The sequence below is a fragment of the Cucurbita moschata genome, unplaced genomic scaffold, assembly GCF_002738365.1.
Source record: "Cucurbita moschata cultivar Rifu unplaced genomic scaffold, Cmos_1.0 Cmo_Scf00005, whole genome shotgun sequence".
NCBI lineage: Eukaryota > Viridiplantae > Streptophyta > Magnoliopsida > Cucurbitales > Cucurbitaceae > Cucurbita > Cucurbita moschata.
The window spans coordinates 6,548,617-6,568,397 of NW_019268521.1; the positions used below are offsets into that span (position 1 = coordinate 6,548,617).

Below are 19,781 nucleotides of genomic sequence, written 5' to 3' on the forward strand. Positions count from 1 at the left end.
CATAACTGATTTTGTTTCTGTTTTTAGTTTTAAATTTTTAAGGCAAAAAAAAAAATTGTTTTATCATAATTTTTTTTAAAAAAAATCAAAATTTGACGAGGTTTGGTAATAATACCAAAGCCAAGATAATGCTAATTGTTTGGTTCAAGTTGACTTTTTCAGTTCAATTGTTGACTTTATTATGATAAATTTTTATTTGAATTTCTATAGTATTGAATGCTTAGTATCCACTAATTATATTAATTATAATATAAATGATGATAAACAGGTCTTGCAGCTCAAATCTTCCTACCGATTGTAATTAAAAAAATAAGTAACGGTCTTTAAAAAATTAATAATAAATAAATGATAAATAAACGAAGAATAAATTGTAAATCAACTAGATTAAAATAATGAAATAAAACTTTAAACTAGAAAGAAGAACCTTGCATTTTGATGGGCCAATGGATTTGGGCCAATGAATCTGGGCCAATGAATCTGGGCCGAACCCGCCTTCATCCATTTATGGTGCCGGTAAAACCACCGCCGCGGACTGAAGCGCGTCAACCATGGGTCATATGGTTCGGGCTCTCCGGCACTGGCCGATGTTGCAGAATCACTGTTTCGGTTGCACCGTACATCATTTTCTCTCATCTCCGCCGTGGGTGGCCAAAAGAATCGACTCTCGTCGACTAACTTTAGCTACCGTTCATTCTGCTCGTCGCGAAGTCCAATATGGATCGAAAGGTCTCAGATTATCCAAAGCTCAAGCTCCGGCCGAATTCCAAGAAGATGAGAGCGTTGATGAGGACTTGGATGTTAGAAAGAGCCGGAACCAGCTTAAACGGGAAGCTCGACGAGCCGTCCAATGGGGCATGGATCTCGCGGCCTTCTCCACTCCTCAAATTAAACGCATCCTTAGGTAATCATATCCTCTCATAACATTATCCGGCGACTTCTTATTCTTGTATAATGTTTATCACTGATAATCTTCGGGAGATGGTAAAGGAGTTTGAGTTTCCAAGTTTAGTGAGACTAATGCGAGATTTCTTTTACTTGTCCGGGGTGATAGAGTGGCGTCCCTCGAGAAAGATGTCTTCGATGCAATAATGCTTGTGAAGGTGATTCTTATAGTGCTTGAATTTTGTGGTTAGTCGTATCCTTTGGCAGTATGGCAACGCATGAACTTTTTATGTAGCTAAGGTGTTTGATTTTTTGACGCAGAGGCTTGGGCGTGATGTCAGAGAAGGAAAACGAAGGCAGTTTAGTTACATTGGTAAGCTGATATTTGATATTTCATTCTTTTGTAAAATGTGCATTTCGGCCATTCGTGTTAGTAGTTAGAACTGATAAAAATCACGACTCTCCACAATTGTATAACATTATCCACTTTGAGCCTAAGCTCTCGTGGTTTTGCTTTTTGTTTCCCAAAATACCTCATATCAATAGAGATAGTGTTCCTTATTTATAAACTCATAATCTTCCTCCTCTTAATTAGTTAACGTGGGACTACTTCTTTCAATAATCCTCAACATTCCTCCCATCGAACAAAGTAGACCATAAAACCTCTTCTTAGGCTTATGGACCCCTTAAACAGTCTCCCCTTAATCGAGGCTCGACTCCTTTCTCTAGTGCCTTCGAACAAAATACACCCTTTGTTCGACACTTGAGTCACTTTTGACTACACCTTCGAGGCTCACAACTTCTTTGTTCGACATTTGAGGATTCTATTGACATGGCTAAGTTAAGGCATGGCTCTAATATCATGTTAGAAATCACGACTCCCCATAATAGTATGATATTGTTCACTTTGAGCATAAGCTCTTATGGCTTTGCTTTTTGTTTCCCAAAAGGTCTCATACCAATGGAGGGACACTTTGTTCCTTACCTATAAACCCATAATCTTTCTCTTAATTAGCCAATGTGGGACCACTTCTTTCGGTATTCTAATGTAAGAATATTAAACTTGGATCACCATGACGTGATGGTTTATCAAGAACAATTGAAGAAGAAATATAAACTTGCTGCCTATGCGATCCTTGACAAACGTATGAGACCGAGATCCTGTAAAATGTAAGGCACAAAATCGCATTTTAAGAGAACAGTCTTCTCAAATTTGAAATGGAGGGCCTTGAAATGACCATAACTCTGGTTAGGGTATTGGGGTCATTGTTCTAAGCAGCACGGACTTGGGACACAAACATGTCATGATGCAGATATGATGATATGTCAATTTCTACAGAAGTAGAACACAAACACGTTGGGGACATGTTTTTAGAATATATGTGTGTATAATTGATACATTAATACTTCTTTAGCTAAGGAAGTGTAAATTTATTTTTCCAAAGCATTCGTATTCTGTGGCTCTGATAAATTGGCTTAATTTGCTATAGGAAAACTGCTGAGGGATGTTCAACCTGAATTAATGGACAGTTTAATACAGGCCACAAAAGACGGTGACCATAGCATGCTGCAGACATTGTCTGGTTCGGTAGCAGTTGACGATGATGAAGATACAGACTCTGAATATGAGGAGGAGGAAGAAGAGGTATTTTATGTCCTGGTTCTTTTACACATTACCGCTTCTTTTACATACCAAATTGTTATAATTTTTGTTAAAGTTTATTTGTCTTGCTGACCTTTTCTAAGACTATACTACAGCATGGAACCGAATGAAATGTAAAAACTACACTTAGAAATTAGAGCCAGCGGAGTATGGCTACTGTTGCTTTATTAGGATTTAACTTTGATTAATATACAGGAACTTGTCAAAACTGTAAAAACCCATGTTTTTTTTTTTTTGTGATGAGTAAAAACCTATGTTTCTGGACTCAATTGAAGGGGCATTATGTTCATAAATGTCATTTTATACCATGTTCATTTTAATTTTAGAAGTTTTTCTTCCCCTTTCCCTCCATATCTTTCTTAATTAGGGTCCGCATGTGGACATTGTTACAAGATGGCTTGATGGGTTAGTCAGTAAGGACAAGAACGTTACAAATGAAATTTATTCGCTACAAACTGTTGAATTTGACCGTCAGGTACTTGACTTACTACATCCCTACTTTTTTCTCTTCTTTTCTTTTCATGTCAATGGTGTGCCACCCTTACCCATTTTTGTAACGTTCTAAGTTGTTTAAGATTTTGGGTGTGTGTGTGAGAGAGAGAGAGATAATAAACATTAAGAGAAAATGTCAAAAAGAGGTGAAAACCCCTATCCAAGGGAAATTAACAGGAAAAAAAAAAAAACACTTCCACTGGGCTATAATTGTAGAAAAGCTATAGCTCTGAAAATATGAAGAAAATGTACACTAAGTGAGCGCCAAAAAAAAGGATCGTGTTTAAGAAAAAACCATGGAAGGCAAATAAAAGTTATTTAAGATAGTTGCAAACAAAAGAGGGCCTCTGTATGCATCTAGCTGAAAAAGTTATAATCAGGCCTGCCTTGTCAACTATCAATTACCCAAGAACAATAGGACAAGATTTTCGGAACAATTACAACTTGAAGCTTTTATTAGCTAAGTTAGATAATCTATTCCCATGCGATTCTGACTAGCATGAAAATCATCAACAGGAGCTGCGGAGACTTGTCCGAAAAGTGCACATGGTTGAAGAACGCAAGGCGGCAACTGAAGAGAATGAGGATGAAGTCAATGTGGCAATAACAACCGCTAAGAAGCCCCTTGCTCGTTTTCTTTGTAGAATGGCGAAACAACTGCCCCCTTATGAACTCTAGTACAAATTTATTTGTGCACTACATTAACTTCGCATTCTTTCTTATGCACACATATTTGTTTTTTATAACCTTGCAGACTGTTAATTCTCACTTCCAACACATTTTTTCTTTTCCCTCTCACCTTCTTTCAACTCTGCTTGATCAAGTTGTTGAGTGCTAACTAGGCTCTTAGAGACTGTTTACCAGGCTATGTCTAATATGCATCTCAAGGTCTTTCTTGATCCTTTTCCTGTCCATGTCCAGCACTCTTCTCTGTAGGAATGCCTTTCAATAGTGGGGGAATTTATTAGGAAAGCAACAACAGCTAGCTTACATTTAGGGATGGTCATGATATTGTTGGTTCAAAATTGGGGTCTTGAGGCCTTTTCTGCATCAACTTCTGCCTTAAAAATTGTAATTTCTGGTCTATGATGGAAGATTAGTATTGAATGACGCCATTCCTCTTCAATGGCATTTACGCGCTGATTGAACAATGGTTGGAGGTGAGTGACGTAGGCTCCCACATGAATACCTCCAACCAAGACCTTCGGTTGATGTGGGTTTGAACACTGAGAAAGGAAGGGGCGTTGAGAATTGGAATGTTCCCCGGTAGTTGGTCGGTTTGAGACCATTGATTTGCTTAAGGAATCAAATTTGATTTTTGAAATGGGAAGTTGTATCCAACTTGAAATATTGTCAGCTTTGGTAAACAAACTGAAGAACCAAATGGAAAAAAGGCTCAGTTGGCAGCTACGTGGAACCATAGTCAGCGACCCCACGTTTCTTGCAATAAAAACGTGGCCCAATCAAACCAGTAACCAAAGATGACCTTTTCTCTGTGTTTTTTCAAAGCGTATGGTTCTTTTGAATTTACCGATTAATCTTAATTACCTATTTAAATATTAGATTTTTTTTTCTTCTTAATTTTAGCATGGTCTACAAAATATGGATTTGTGATATTTGATAATTACAAGTTGACTTTGATATAATTTTATTTGTCGTCTATCAAATTATTGGCTAAATCATGCCAACTTATCTGAATTTATTAAATCAAGTGTCATGTGTAGTAGTTCTATTAAATTATATGTATTAGTGAGAAATTTTAATATATATATATATTTAGTGGAAGAAATGTTGAGTATGAATTAGATAAATACACAAATTTTATATATTGATAGCATAATTTGAAATTCTTAAAACAAGAAATCATTTGGTTAGTTTTTTATTTAAATAAATAAATAAATAAAATATTGACCATGGGCCCAGGCCCACTAAGCACGAGGCTAGAATGGTCCGTTTACCTTCGGTTGGTGTCTATAAATACGCCATTCATCCATTCTTTGGAGAGCTCACTCTAAATCTCTGTTTCTCATCCCCGACGAAACGAAACAATTCTCTTCAACTTCTTTCTCGTCTTCTCGTCTCTTCATTTGACTTGCGTTCTAACCCTTTAATGGGAAAACAAATTTGGTTCATATTATATCTTCTAACCATCCAAATTTCAATATCAGGTAGCTTTACATTTTCAGTTTCTTTTTAAATCCATATTTAGTGTTCATGTTCTGAGTCTTATGTTTAACTATGAAATTGCAGGAGTATTATCCACCACTTTCAGCATAGTGAATAAATGTGAGTACACAGTTTGGCCGGGAATTCTCTCCAACGCCGGAGTTCCACCACTTCCCGCCACCGGCTTCGTCCTCGCTGCTGGCGACTCCAAAACAATCTCTGCTCCGGGGTCATGGGGGGGCCGATTCTGGGGCCGGACCCACTGTTCACAAGACTCCAATGGAAAATTCTCTTGCCTCACTGGTGACTGCGGCTCCGACAAGGTCGAGTGCGGCGGGAACGGCGCGAAGCCGCCAGCTACTCTGGCGGAGTTCACCCTCGATGGCGCTGGCGGCCTTGACTTCTTCGATGTGAGTTTGGTCGATGGTTACAATATTCCTATGCTGGTTGTCCCGCAGGGCGGCACCGGCGAGAAATGTGTAAGCACGGGGTGCGTTGTGGATTTGAACGGCGCGTGTCCTCAAGAGCTCAAGGTTTTCAGCGTGGACGGCGGAGAGAACGTCGCGTGTAAAAGCGCGTGTGAAGCTTTCAACGCACCGCAGTACTGTTGCAGTGGCGAGTACGCGACACCCGATACTTGCAAACCATCTGCGTACTCGCAGGTGTTCAAAAGCGCGTGTCCACGCGCTTACAGCTACGCTTACGACGACAAAACCAGCACGTTTACATGTGCCGACGCCGATTATATCATCACATTCTGCCCTTCACCCAACACGAGGTAAATTTACAAAATTCTCCCTTTTGACTTTACACCTCGCCTTCTTTTTCGTTCGAACGTTAGAGGGCATTTTCGTACATTAGAAGTTTTCATAATTTCCAGTCAGAGGGAATCACGTGCTTAATGCTTATGCCATATAGAATTTGGAAGGGTATTTTAGTAATTTAATCCTTCATCGACCGACTCTTTAGCCGACATGTTTCCAGGCGGGACGTGGGGGGGGCGACGACGCCGTCGAATCAACGATTGAGTTTTTGTTGATCGTGCCGCGGAATAATAGAGATTTTTCACGTGGAGTCCGTTGTTTTAGCTCAACGGCTTAAATAACGTAACACGGGGTGTTGTAATTTGGCACGACTTTCTAGCTGTGTACAATTACGCAACGGTCAAATAATCTGCGTAACGGTCCACTGAGAATCTGACACGTTTCACTATTGCTTTTTTTTTTTTATCTGAATGTATTAGTCACCGACAAATTTCATTTCTTTTGTGAGTGCAGTCAGAAATCAACGGAAGGTCACAATACAAGCACGCCGGCAATTAATGGCGGCAACGACACTATGGTTTACGAAGGGGCTGGATATGATCTAAGCAGCGCGTCGAGAACAACGCTCCGCGGTATACTGGGGGTAGCCATTGCCACGGTGTCCATTCTTCAATCTCGGCAGCTCTTTTGACCCGACCCGATTTCTTTCGTAGTTGGGTTGTAGTAGTAGAGGCCCATTGCCTTTTTAAAGAAGAGTTCGGCCCATTTTTGCCTGGAGAGCATCGTGTCACACGTGGAGCCCACAGCGTGTTTCATTCATTAGAAGATGCATGATGGGCCAAGTGGGGGTAGGCCGGGGGCCCAGGTGATGTAGACGCGTGTCACAATTGAAAAGCCAACCAATCCACCGTCTGATAGGCGTAAGCTGAAAGAGAAGACAAGGGATTTAAATATTTAAGAATTCTTTCCAAGGATTTTGCGATACGTCAATTCTTTATAATAAGATGGATGAATTCATTTGTTGGTATTGGGGGAAGAACTCAATATTGTTATGATTAAACTGTTTAATTAATATGTTTATGTCACATTCTAATATTGCTGGTAAAAACACATGAAAACGATATTGATGATTCCAAATGGGTCATATCACTAAGTTATTTTAACCTCGAGTTGATTATATTTATTATATGGTTAATTGTTAAATAACACAAAATCAAATATGTTGGAATAAAAATAAAATAACTCTACCTTTAGATAAAATGGTAAAGACTCTAACGCTAAAATTCTGTGATATGTATGGAATAGAATACACGACTACATGTACCAAAGCCGCCTTCTTTTCTTTTGTTCTTTTTTGCAGTGGCCTTCCTATGAAAAAACACCATAAAGATAATAATAATAAGGAACAAAAAGAAAAGGAAAATATATGAGAACCCCAAGAAAGGAAACAAAAAAAAACAAAAAACAAAAAAACCCTAGATTTCCCTCAACAATTAACTCGCGAATCAACAGCACAATTTACCCAGCTTTATTTAGTCATGAATGAAACCACCCCCCACCACCACCGCCGCCGGCATGGCGAAGGGGTTCAGCCTCCTCGGATGAATCAGTCTCTGGCAGTGATCATCAGTATACTTCTGTGAATTAACGAAAGGGTCCAACTCCAAACGTGAGAAAAAGTTGAGCGGAAGGATTACTGTTTCCATGGAGGCTGGTGGTGTTTATAGCTTAGCATATACCCTTCCCACCCACCATCAGGGCAATCTGGTTCTTTCCTTTTCGCACCAACTCCAGAACTTGAGGGTGGTTGTCTCAACTGCTCTTCCACAGTTCGGAGATGGCCTGGGAGTAGAAACTGCTTTAAACCCCCAGAATCACTTAATCCAGAATTCAAATCAAATTTAGGACGCGAATGAGCTAAACCGTTGGGAGTCAGCTGTGGATCCGTCATGCCCATGACAAACGGTGGGTGAGAGTAAGAGGAAGGCGGAACAGCTGACATAGGGCCCATAATTTGAGGCATAACAGCAGCTCCTCTTGAATCAACCATGTAAGGAATTGAACCGCTAGGTTCGTACATGGTTGAGAATGAAATGGTTGGCGGCCCTGGAGTCAATCCATTGTATCCAATAAAAGGAGTCTGGTGGTAAGAAGCCGCAGAGCTCATTCCTAGTATATCGCCTGTTCTTGTCAAAGTAGCACCCATTCCAGCAGGCTCAACACTTCTGCCGTTTGGCAACGGTGAAGCATGAAAAGGAAAATCTTTTCTATTAACTGCCACCCTTTTACCCATAATGGAAATAACAGAAGCATCCGAATTTGGGCGTCCATAAGCACTTGCATTTTGACAATACTTACCAGGGCATTGATCAGGAGCATCACCTTGAACACATGGCCTATCATTCAAATCAATATTCCTTACCAAAGGTTGCATCGATGACGAAGAACAGGCAGGAGAAGCACTGTAGCTATTCTGGATGTTAACGAGTCCCTCCATTCTCAAATCTGATGATGGAGCATCAACATCATCGCCTACGCAGTTAAGGTCCAGCTTTAGTCCCCCAGATCTTCGTTGTCCACTTTCAACTAAAAACTCTCCAGATTGAGGGAAAGATGATCCCAGGTTTTGTTTCCTCGTTTCTTCTCCAGTCTCAGCCACATTCAAATCAATGTCAAGAAAATCCTGTCTCTGCTTTGAACTATCAGAATTTCCCCCACTAGAAAGTGTTCTATCACTATCAGGAACTTTACGTGGGGAAGCAGGCCGGAAAGCACTAGTGGCTGCAGAGCCTCTCCATCCAAGCACCCCTTCAAACTGCAAAGGTGTTAGAGGCAATCCAGATGAAGCAGCTGGTCTAGAAACAGAGGTAACAGATACCGGTAAAGATACTGGAGTTGCTAACTGCTCGGCATCATCATTAAATACATCTTGATTTAGATCAAATTCACAAAATCCTTTTTCTGTACTCGCATCTACCCCTCGAGCTGCTTCGCTGACCAGGGAGGATTCCCTTTCATTTAAATTTTCTGGTTGAGTATCTAAATTATCTGGATGGGTTAAGCATGTCTCCGCATCAGAATATGATTCAGCAACATTACTTTTTGCAGACTGGACCTCCCTTGCTTGGAGGTCAGCCGGAAGGTCCTGTTTGTCAGCCATGGTGTCTAGTTGTCCTAACTGCCTGATTCCACCATCAGAAACTTTATCAGAAGAAGAGCTGCAGGATGGCTCTCGATAATCCACCACTTCTCTTTCTACTTCTTGAGCTACTTGCCGAGCTACCTCCAGAGCATCAACTATACCATACTCAAGTTCCATATCTGACCTATTATCAATAATATTTGAAGTTCTGGGATTTGATTTCTGTTTCGAAAATTCAGAATTAATCATTCCACCGTCATCTTCCTTTCTCCTACATTGTCTGCCTCCATTGACTTGACCAAAGTTTTCCATCCTCGAAAAAGAAGCCCCACGATCCTCAAGTTTTCCTATTAGACTCCCATTCATAGACAAACCCCGCAGAGTATTTCGATAGCACTCAGCATCTAGGCCTGCAGATTTGAACACAGGCATGCTAGCATAATTTGTCTTTCTATCGGATATCCCACTTCCTGAATCTAATGTGGAAACTTTCTCACTATCTAGACTAGAACTGCATTGACGGACACCAGCATTGGCAAGATCATCATTATCTTGTTGAGCTGGAGCTTCTTCAGCAGACTCCTCACCATTTGCAACATCAAAACCTTCCAAAACAGTTCCGGGAACCTGCAAGGAGGAATGTGAACAATTATCTGATTTCTCTACCACACATGACCTACCAGAAGAGCCATCAATCTTGTTCACTTGGTTTTTAAGCTCCAGCAACTCATGCAACTTCTTTGAACCATCTAACTGTTCATTACCGCAGCCTTCCCTTGCAGCTGGAAAGCTACAAGCCACACTAGCTGGGATTCCTCCTCCAACAGAACATAGAGATGTTTCATCCTTCTTCAAAGCATCCTCACCAGCAGAGTTTGTTGTTAAATCTGGAGATATATCTTTCACAACTGAATTTCCAGAAACTGAATGAGACTCGATCTCGTTTCTTGGAGATTGAACCTTGTTACTTGGAGATTGAACTTTTGAATCTTCAACCTTATCTGAGTGAAGAGCATCAGAGTTTCCGGGGGACAATATCTTGTCCCTGACAGGTTCTGTTGCTTGTTTTCCATCATTGGATAATTCTCTTGAAACAGATGCACCTGAAGCAGATGACGTTCCTGCTCCAGGAGCAAGATTTGAATCTTCATCAAAACGTACACCACGATTTTCTGCATCATGGAGTAAATCTTGATCATTTATCTCCTGCATCCACCTGTCGAGAAGTACACTCAATTCATTCCCAAACCTAGATTTTCCATTGTCAGTAGCTTCATGCAGGCCCTTAACAGTAAACAAAATTCCAGAAGAAATAGATTTCTCAGCAGTTATATGTAGCTTTTTAAGTGCTTGCAACAGAACAATGATAGATTCTTCCACGGTGCTATCATTTGAATCGTTACTAAATTTTTTAGCATCCTTAAGCCATCTTTGAATGAAGCTCAGTCCATCTAATTGGATAAAAAGATCGAGACAATCTTTATTCTCCGTAGCTGCAATAGCACCTGCAACAGCAGCCCAGTGCCTGGTTGCATCGCTGACATTCTTAACAAAACAATCCTTCTCCTTTTGCATAACATTGATCAACTCCTCAACTCTGCATGGGGCTGTAAGCCCATTTTTTATTTCAGTCAAGGTGAAGAAGTCTTCAAGTGTCATCATGCTTCATACACCATCCTTGAGAGCATGAAAAGTGAAAGCCTTTTCATCCATCTAGCAGACGAACAGATCAAATTATAAAACGCTGCAAATAAAGAAAAAATGTGTCAATCAAGAGAGATTCCTAAAACTAGGGAAAATATGCATGCAAAATTAAAACTGATATTGTTGCACATTTGTCATCAAATGATTTATGAAGTGACAGTTACCTAAGAAGCACAAACACATTAGTTTTGTTGATGTATTCGAGTCCGACATCTGACCCTAGGACATTCTAACACTTGTTGGATATGCATCAGACACGTTTAGTGCAATAATAGCCATCAGTTGTACAAAGTCAAAGTAGGTCCAAAACTTGTAGTACATGCATCGAATACTTGTTAAGTATACTAAATAGATGCATATGTGACCAAAGTAATATTTGATAGTGAAATACATCAAACAAAATTTTTAAACAAGTAAATGCATAAACTTGTTCACTTTGAATTTCATTCATGTATGAAACTGATATATTTTTTTAATTATAAAAAATGATATATATATATGTGTGTGTGTGTGTGTGTGTGTCTTTTCCATGTTCATGCCCTAGATTTTAAAAATGATGTGTTGTTGCGCCAGTGTCTTTTCCGTATGTGTGTCTCGAACCCATGTCCGTGATTAGATAGTTACAAATGTTACACCATGCACAAAGAAGCAGCAAAAAATGGTTACATGTTATCACACGAGAGAAGTGTGAAAAGATGGGGGTGGGAGGCAGGGCAACGTTCAAATAGGCATGTCAACTAAATATAGTATTGTTCTACACAACAAAAATACAATATCCCAATTATAAAAGGCCTGAAATGAAGCCTTGACTATGACACGAGTAACCAACCCTATAAGTTAAAATATGTTATGTTTACACCCGAGATAAAGTACACTGAGAAAAGTGTTTGAAGCCATGTATGGCAAACATAAGTAAGCTCAAAAAGAGCATGGCAGATATAATCATCAATCATACCAAAAAATATATACACAGGCAGGCAGTTCACAGAAGACTTGACATGAAATTTGGTAACATAACAAAACTGAACATCCATAAGCCAAAAATCTAAATAAAAATAATCGCATCTCAATCCTGTAGCTATGCTAATCAGTTATAATTTAAAATTAATCAAGAAATAAACATATAAATATACTGTAAGAATTAAACATAAATAGTGTCTTTAATTGAACTTGAACCAAAAAACCCTTGACGTTAGAACTTCTAGAGCATTCAGCAAATAACAATTATGGCATAATCAAACAGGCAACGTCCATATTGATTAGAGACCCTGAGAGATGTACGCAGAAACTACAACAGAAGGACAATATTCGATCTATATCACTCTGAAAACACATTGGCTAATGGACTTCGATTATAAGAGTAACGGTGAGAAAGCCTATTTGACTATTGTAGGAATTTTCAACATATTCACCAAAATATGGATGATGACGAGCAAGAACTTCGTCCATGTTGAACTTTCCAAAAGGAAAAATTAAACACGATGTGCCATTGAATAACGATTGGAAAACAGCCCACCACTGTTATGGTGAGTCCAACAGCCGATTACCTACAAATTTAGAGCAGTTCCCAGTGCTACAACCAAGGGCAGAAGCTACTTTAAAAGACCCGCTAAGGAGGGAAAATAATAATCGATATTCGCTAAATCATGGTTTTAGCTACTGAAATTGCAAGATCATCCAGCTACCAATATAACCCAATGGTTAAGACGACAATAATTCTTGATAACAGCCAGAGCCAAGTAAGCAGCTCGTCCGTATCCCCAGAAAAAACCAAAGGAGATATAAAAACAAGCACCACCTACGGAAGTATCTCCGAATCAGATGATAGGTTTGAACACAGAGAAAATGGAAATTATCAAAGGAGGTCGCCCTGCTTTACGGCCTTTAAACGAAGAACCGGCATGGAGGAAAATGAAATGCAAATTTCAATGGGTTGATTGTGAAAATCAATGCGCAGACATGTAGTATGATATAAAATGAAAAAGGAATTAAGAATGAGCAAATAAAAATGCAAGGAGGCAACAGTATGAGTGTCTTGCCTTGACAACAGAGCGGTAAACCCTAGCTTCAGATTCGACCAGAAACAGAAGCTCCAAACACTCGTCCTTCTCCGAAATTCTCTCTCCTCTGGTTGATGAATGAGGAATTTCTCTCTCTAGAACTTCCCTTTCTTTCTTTCTTTCTCTTTTCCGTTTTCACAAAACCCTCGTTTTGTCGTCTGTGAAACCTTCCCCCACATCGAGCGAGAGAGATAGAGAGAGAGAGAATAAACGAAAGCGTTGCTCTTCTCTCTCCTTTGCCTCGAATCGTGATTTCTACATTTTCTTTTTTCTTTCATAATTTTGGTCTTCCTAAGCGATGGGATGGCGGCACGTGGGACTCGTGCGAGTCTTTTGCGACATGTAGTTCCGGTTCAAATTGGGATCCATAAATGAACCGAAATGGTCCGGATGAGCCCGAACAAATCCAGAAACTGTCACTTTCTGGCATACGGAATGGAATGCCTTTTTGTAGGCAGTTTTAAATTAATTCTTAATTTGGAAGGAAATCCAAATTCTCACCAAAATTAAAAATGTGTTTTATTTTCCCAAAAACTCCTTTCTTTTTTGTAATAAATAATGCAGTATGTATGTTGGGAAAGCTGGACTTTTAGACCAATAATTATAAAATAAAGTTATATTAATTAGAAGTTTATTTTTAGCTGAATTTATATCCTTTTTCTTCCTTGGCGGGTCACTTCATCCTACCTTTAACTATGACCGTAAATGCTTTCATACTGGTGTTGTATGGCTGTGGTCAGTTCGTATCATGAGATGTTTAGTCATGTCCAATAACAAGCAAAACCCTTATTTTGTTGTCTCCCTTGCGTTATCTTTTCGCTCCCCCTTGTATAGATTGGGGAAGAGTCAGGACAATAGGAGAATCTAAGGAGATCTAGAGAAATTGTGAATCCTAAGAACAGAAACGTGAATCCCAAGAATAGAAACTACGGAAAACTACTCTGTATACTTTATGACCATAATTAACATTATGTAAATGTGACGTTAAAGTAAATAAAATGTCTTAAAATAAAGTACCAAAACTCTAAATTATCACCCATCCAAAATCTGTAACCATGTAAGAACAAATGAACATTCATTCTTTTTTAACATGGCATGAATTGCAACGTCTTGAGATAATTTTGAACCATTTATTTACAAGTTGCTAATGTTCCTATCAAATTGAGCTCATATTCACATGGCTGATCTAATGAAAAAAAAAAAACAAACAAACCAAATTAGAATTTAAATTTAAATTATAAATATATTAAAGGTTAAATTATACAACACACCTAACCCACCTAATTTTGAGTAATTTTTAACTATACTCTTGAACAAAGTCTAATGCAAAACAAAAAATTAGCATCCTACTTAAAGAAAAATCCTAATCTTCGACACTTCTGCTTGCCCCCACGCTATTGATGACAAAATTAGAAGGTATAACAATAAACTTCGGAATTAGACCAAAATAAAAGGCAGATTAATGAGGTAGTGGTTAGTAACTATCAAGCCTCCAGTTTGTGACCTACTCTTGGATCCAACCTTTAGTTGCGGATTACATCATCAAGAGCAACATTATTAACTACACCTTTCTCCATCATGGACATCAAGATATCAAAACCCAGACATTAATATTAACATTTGAAGTAAAATTAATGTTGACCGCCACTAATCAACAATCTAGATAACACTAAAGCACACCATTAATCACCTCATTACACTAATTAATTACACATACAAGGGTTGATTGATATTAGAGGTTGATGAGAACAGGGACAGCCCTTGGGGGATTTGAGAGCATGTGAACAACCTCCCTCATGGTTGGCCTTGCAGAGCTGTCTTCTTCCACGCACATCATGGCTATTTTGAAGAGGTGGATTACGTCTTGGAGAGGGTATTCGGCGAGGCGCGAGTCCACCACGGCTAATACTGAGGCAGCATCGGACGGTTGAGAGAGTTCTGATGAGGTTTTGAGGACCCACCTCACTATGTCCACGCCTTCTCCAAAATCCCCCACTGGCTTCCTCCCGGCTATCAGCTCCAGCAGCACCACACCGAAGCTGTACACATCGCTCTTCTCGTCCACTTTCAGTGTGTAGGCATATTCTGTTATATGGGCGTCAGTGATTAATCTTAATTTAATTAGAATTTTACAGATAAGGATGAACCAGACCTGGAGCAATGTAGCCGTATGAGCCGGCAATGGAGGACATACACTCGGAGGCGCCGCCATTCTGGAAGAACTTGGCGAGCCCAAAGTCAGAGACATGAGCTTCAAAGAGCTTATCCAGCAGTATATTATTGGACTTCACGTCCCTGTGGATGATCAGCGGCGTACAATCGTGGTGCAAGTAACAGAGCCCCTTGGCGGCTTCCATCGCGATCTTGTACCGCAAGTCCCAATGCAAATGCCTACCCTTCACTCCATGCAGCCTCTGGTCCAAGCTCCCATTCGGCATGTACTCGTATAGAAGCAGATTCGTGTCTCTGTTCGACACGTAACCCAAAAGCCTGACGATGTTCCGGTGCTTGATTCGCCCTAGAGTTTGAATTTCAGCAGAGAAACCGTGGTCGTTCCGGCCGCTTCCTAACAACAGTTTAATAGCTACGATGGAGCCGTCTGGCATTGATCCACGGTAGACGACGCCAGCGCCGCCTTTGCCGATGATATTCTCCTCCTTCAAACACTCGAGGACGTCCTCCGCTTTAAAATTGAGGCGTTGGAACGCTGTGAGTTTCCATGCCTTTGATTTCTGAATCCTCTTTCTCTTTCTGAGATAAACTGCGACGAATACGCATAATAAAACGGTGAATATCGCGACGATTGAAATGATTAGCTTAACAGATTTCGAATTCTTGTGTAGAGATCCGCAAGATCCGTGGCTGGGGAAGCAGAGGTTAGGGTTCCCGGCGAAGGCGCTGCCGTTGAATACCGAAAACTGACCGCCTGTGGGGATTCTACCGAAGAAGTTATTGTATGACAAATCAAGAACTGTAAGACTCATCATCGACCGAATCTCGTCAGGAATTTGGCCCGACACTTGATTTCTTGACAAATTGAGGACGCTCAAGATTTTCAGCTTCGACAATCCCCTGGGAATTTGGCCGACGAGATGATTTTCACTGAGATCGATTGACGTTAAAGACGAGCACTGAACAACTGAATGCGGAATTTCGCCGCTAATATCGTTAAAGCTGATGTTAATCCTCAGCAACTTGTTCAATTCAAATATTTCCACGGGCAAATGCCCAGTGAATTGGTTATATTCCAGAGAAACAACCTGCAAGTTTTCTAAATTCTTAATAGTGGCCGGGATTTCCCCGGTAATATGGTTGTTACTAAGCTGCAGAGTTCCAAGAAACTCGCCAGACATTTGCGACGGAAGAGCGCCAGAGAAGTAATTATTACTGATATCAAGTAGCTCCAACGCCGGGAAGTTGAAGAACCCTGCCGGAACCGTTCCGTTGAAGAAATTTCCCGCAATTCTTATTTTCGTAAGTGAATCACATCGGCCTAATTTCTCAGGGATGGGCCCATAGAAGTAATTATCCAACAGAATCAAAGTCTTCAACCTACCATTACATAAATCCGGAGGAATGAGTCCAGTTAGATGATTTGTCGCCACGTCGAGCAGAAACAGTTTTCCGTTACGCCCTAGATTCTCGGGGAGCTCCAGCGTGAAGTTGTTACTCCACAACTGAAGCACTTCAAGATGAGGAAAATCACCTATGAAACCAGGGATTGGACCGTGAAGCTTGTTGTTGAACAAATTGATCAGCGTGAGGTTCTGCAGTACTTCGAAACTCGACGGTATCTCTCCGGTGAGTTCGTTCAGTGAGAGGTCCAGTGACTTGAGGCTAATCAGACCGGAAAGTTCAGGGGGAATCCGACCGGTTATATTGTTTACTTGTAGAAATAGACTATGCAGGTGCTTCAAATTCCCCATACTCGGAGGAATTTCACCGGAGAGGTTACAGTTGGCTAAATCGAGAAGCTCAAGAGAACTCAACGATCCGAACTCGGCCGGAATCCCGCCGTCGAAATGGTTAAAATATCCGGCGTAAAGATACCTAAGATTCTTCAGCCGCGCCAAACTCGCTGGAATACTTCCGGTAAGCGCATTTCCCCGCACGCTTAAGAACTCCAACGTCTGCATCTCCGAGTAAACAGAAGGAATCTGACCTGTGAAGTAACATCCACCAAGGTCAAGATGCTTAAGCTTCTTCAGTTTGACAAATTCCACCGGGAGCGGACCGGAGAAATTGTTATTATAGACATCAAAAACCTCGAGTTCGGTCATTCCGAGCGTGATTTCAGCCGGCAACTTATCATGAAATGCGTTGTTAGATAGGTTAAGAATCTTAAGCGATGTGAGTTTTGCCATTTCGAGAGGAAGTCCTCCAGTGAGATTGTCACTCACTAAGGTCAAGTTCTCAATCTTCTCCAACATCCCAATCTCTGGCGGAATCGGGCCGAATAAACGAAAATTCGAGACGTTAAGCGCAACAACTCTGTGATCGCCGTCACACGTAACGCCGGAGAAATCGCAATGAGCAGACGGGGACGACGACGGCTCCCAATCATCAAGCGCCGACCTCCCGGGTCCGATCATGGCGCTCTTCATCTTCAACAGCGCTTCCATATCGCGATTGGCGAAACAAAAACTGGCAGAGAAAAGAAGTAAAACGAGGATAAACAAGTGGGAAAGAACAGGATGGAGCGATTTTTTCCTCATCCCCACTGCGTTTCTTGTTCTTCGATGAAACACAGTGAAGAGGGAAAATGGGGAATAAGGCGTCAAATTAAGCAAAAACTGGAAGCTGTAATAGGCGGTGGCGGTAAAATGGAAACAGGTGAAGAATAAAGAAATCCGAAACATCTAATTCGAATAGGAGGCTGCGTGCTAGAGAGTAGAGTAGGGATCAGGTGAGGCCGTCTCATCCAAGGCTCTGCGACTGCTACCTCCGAGCACATCTGGACCCTACATCATTATTCATGTACGAGGCATTAGATTAGACAGCGACCGACGGATGGATGGATGCTCTTACTTTCCACCTGCCTCTTATAAATCTATTAAGGTATTTCTTATTGTTTCCAATTATATAATTTGCATGGTGTCCTCATTTAGTTTCGAACATAATCTTAATTAATAGATTAATTGTAATTTAATTAAAATGGGTAGATATAGACAGGGCAGTGGGCAGGGGGAAGGGGCAGTGCTCGGAATAAAACACCAATGAAGATGATGGGCTTTTGTAGGGATTGTTGGGGGCCCAGGGCCCAATCAAAGCCTGGTTTTGTCTTTTTCCCAACAGACACTTTTTTATTTTTTATTTTTTTCCCCCTCTCTTCTCTGACTCTCAGTTTCGTCATTCAGCACAAAGTCCACTCTTCTACTTCTAACCCTTTTCTCTGGTCTTCTGCCGCTTCTGGTGCTGTAGGCCCACTTCTCCCTTCTTCCACCTCCTTTGGGCCCCTTTCCATTTATCCTCTGCACCCCGTCTCACCCTAACTCTCCCTGCTCCCCTTTCTTCTACAACCTTTTTTTTCTTTTTTGTTGGGAAAATGTTGTTTTGATGACCACTAGGAGTTGGAAGAACATATTCCAATTCTCACCATTAGCGGCGAAGAATTGAAACTTTACACTTTATGAAATGAATGGGAATCAAAGGGTGTGACTTTGCCAATAAATGCTCTACTGCTTTTGTATAAAACAATCCTTTTTGGTGTATATCTGTGTCATTGGCTATTCAAAAACTACATGAAAATAAATAACTTCCCACCAAACCAAACCTTTGACATTCCATACATTGAGTTGTGTACTTATATATATTTTGTGATTTATCTGTAACCCTTTTAATTTTCTTTTTTACACTCGTGCATTTTGCTTATAAGAATATAGAAAAAGTGGGGTTTTTTGATTGGTTAATTTATGTTTCTTATATTAATACATCCTTTTATGGAAAGCCAAACAATATGCTTTTGCTTTTATTCATTACATGGGTGGAAACCAAAGAAAATTCTCCAAATTATTATTCATTCCTGGCTTCTTTTCGTGTATAAATAACTTTATTAAAAATAAAATAAAATATTAAAAAGGGTTGAACTTCAAATATTTTTTAAAAAATTAGATCAAGATTAAAGTCTTGTGTTGGTTGATGGTATAATATTTATGTAAATTCATCATTGGTTTGAAATTATGTGAAATTTGTTTAATGAAATTGATAATCATGTTACTAAATATGGCGCTGTAATTTATTTTAATATCGTGTGTTTTTTATTTATTTATTTTTTTTTTTTTTTTGGGTGTATCTTATAATGTTGAGAGGCTATGAATGAGAAACCATTTATGGGGGCATTTGTTTTTATGGAAACACTATTATTCATACGTAATTTTACCGAGACCCGTGTTGTCTCGTGATGATGGCCTGACGGAGGGGCAGAAGAAAAGAAGAAAATGGAATTGAATCAATCTAGAATTTGTTTTGCTGCATTGGGAAATATTACGAGGGATTGACGGATTGATTTATGATTACGACATGACGACTTCAACAGGCCGCTGAGTTTCAATCATGTTTGGGCCATCCAAGCCCATTTTGTCTTCATACTTGGGCCGTGGCCTTCATTTCTTAGTAATCGAATCCCCATAATGCCCTTTTCACATGTTCAACAGAATTTGATCAAACATGAGGGATTTGAGTTCACATTTTTACAACATTTGAACAAACTTCACATTCTTTTAATTGCACCAATTTTTTACCCTTTTCAAAACAATAATCATTACTAGCTGCATTTTTTGGTGGCAAAAATGTATGATTATTTAGGTAGCAAGTATTACAAATAATAATAATTATAGGCATTTTTTTTTATCAAAATTAAATATCAATTTCTATTCTTTAATGATTTAAGCTTTGTATTTAAACTTAAT

At 39.9% G+C, this 19,781-nt stretch overlaps 4 protein-coding genes across 4 annotated transcripts; 2 read left to right on the forward strand and 2 right to left on the reverse strand.

Moving 5' to 3' along the window:
* Window positions 1-510: 510 nt before the first annotated feature.
* Window positions 511-3,828, forward strand: LOC111443507 (UPF0307 protein PMI3641). Its single transcript, XM_023081335.1, has 6 exons — window positions 511-901; window positions 1,052-1,100; window positions 1,204-1,255; window positions 2,373-2,527; window positions 2,913-3,020; window positions 3,554-3,828. The coding sequence occupies exons 1-6, from the start codon at window positions 549-551 to the stop codon at window positions 3,713-3,715; spliced, it is 879 nt and encodes a 292-aa protein (XP_022937103.1). The 5' UTR covers window positions 511-548; the 3' UTR covers window positions 3,716-3,828.
* A 1,231-nt stretch (window positions 3,829-5,059) lies between these two features.
* Window positions 5,060-7,060, forward strand: LOC111443506 (thaumatin-like protein 1b). The gene is made up of 3 exons (XM_023081334.1): window positions 5,060-5,205; window positions 5,288-5,981; window positions 6,481-7,060. Exons 1-3 carry the CDS (start codon window positions 5,148-5,150, stop codon window positions 6,656-6,658), a joined length of 930 nt encoding a protein of 309 aa, XP_022937102.1. The 5' UTR covers window positions 5,060-5,147; the 3' UTR covers window positions 6,659-7,060.
* A 127-nt stretch (window positions 7,061-7,187) lies between these two features.
* Window positions 7,188-13,108, reverse strand: LOC111443504. Its single transcript, XM_023081331.1, has 2 exons — window positions 12,853-13,108; window positions 7,188-10,853 (listed from the first exon to the last, which is right to left on the reverse strand). The coding sequence occupies exon 2, from the start codon at window positions 10,769-10,771 to the stop codon at window positions 7,661-7,663; it is 3,111 nt and encodes a 1,036-aa protein (XP_022937099.1). The 5' UTR covers window positions 10,772-10,853; window positions 12,853-13,108; the 3' UTR covers window positions 7,188-7,660.
* A 1,358-nt stretch (window positions 13,109-14,466) lies between these two features.
* Window positions 14,467-17,689, reverse strand: LOC111443221 (receptor protein kinase CLAVATA1-like). The gene is made up of 2 exons (XM_023080940.1): window positions 15,026-17,689; window positions 14,467-14,958 (listed from the first exon to the last, which is right to left on the reverse strand). The coding sequence occupies exons 1-2, from the start codon at window positions 17,586-17,588 to the stop codon at window positions 14,606-14,608; spliced, it is 2,916 nt and encodes a 971-aa protein (XP_022936708.1). The 5' UTR covers window positions 17,589-17,689; the 3' UTR covers window positions 14,467-14,605.
* Window positions 17,690-19,781: the final 2,092 nt, after the last annotated feature.

Bases quoted from the DNA above. Each gene is read 5' to 3' on its own strand.
- LOC111443507 (XM_023081335.1), top strand. From the start codon at position 549: ATGGGTCATATGGTTCGGGCTCTCCGGCACTGGCCGATGTTGCAGAAT. The intron at 902-1,051 runs GTAATCATATCC...CCGGGGTGATAG, and splicing joins CAAATTAAACGCATCCTTAG to AGTGGCGTCCCTCGAGAAAG. The intron at 1,101-1,203 runs GTGATTCTTATA...TTTTTGACGCAG, and splicing joins ATGCAATAATGCTTGTGAAG to AGGCTTGGGCGTGATGTCAG.
- LOC111443506 (XM_023081334.1), top strand. From the start codon at position 5,148: ATGGGAAAACAAATTTGGTTCATATTATATCTTCTAACCATCCAAATT. The intron at 5,206-5,287 runs GTAGCTTTACAT...ATGAAATTGCAG, and splicing joins CATCCAAATTTCAATATCAG to GAGTATTATCCACCACTTTC. The intron at 5,982-6,480 runs GTAAATTTACAA...TTGTGAGTGCAG, and splicing joins TGCCCTTCACCCAACACGAG to TCAGAAATCAACGGAAGGTC.
- LOC111443504 (XM_023081331.1), bottom strand. From the start codon at position 10,771: ATGATGACACTTGAAGACTTCTTCACCTTGACTGAAATAAAAAATGGG.
- LOC111443221 (XM_023080940.1), bottom strand. From the start codon at position 17,588: ATGAGGAAAAAATCGCTCCATCCTGTTCTTTCCCACTTGTTTATCCTC. The intron at 14,959-15,025 runs GTCTGGTTCATC...CCCATATAACAG, and splicing joins ATACGGCTACATTGCTCCAG to AATATGCCTACACACTGAAA.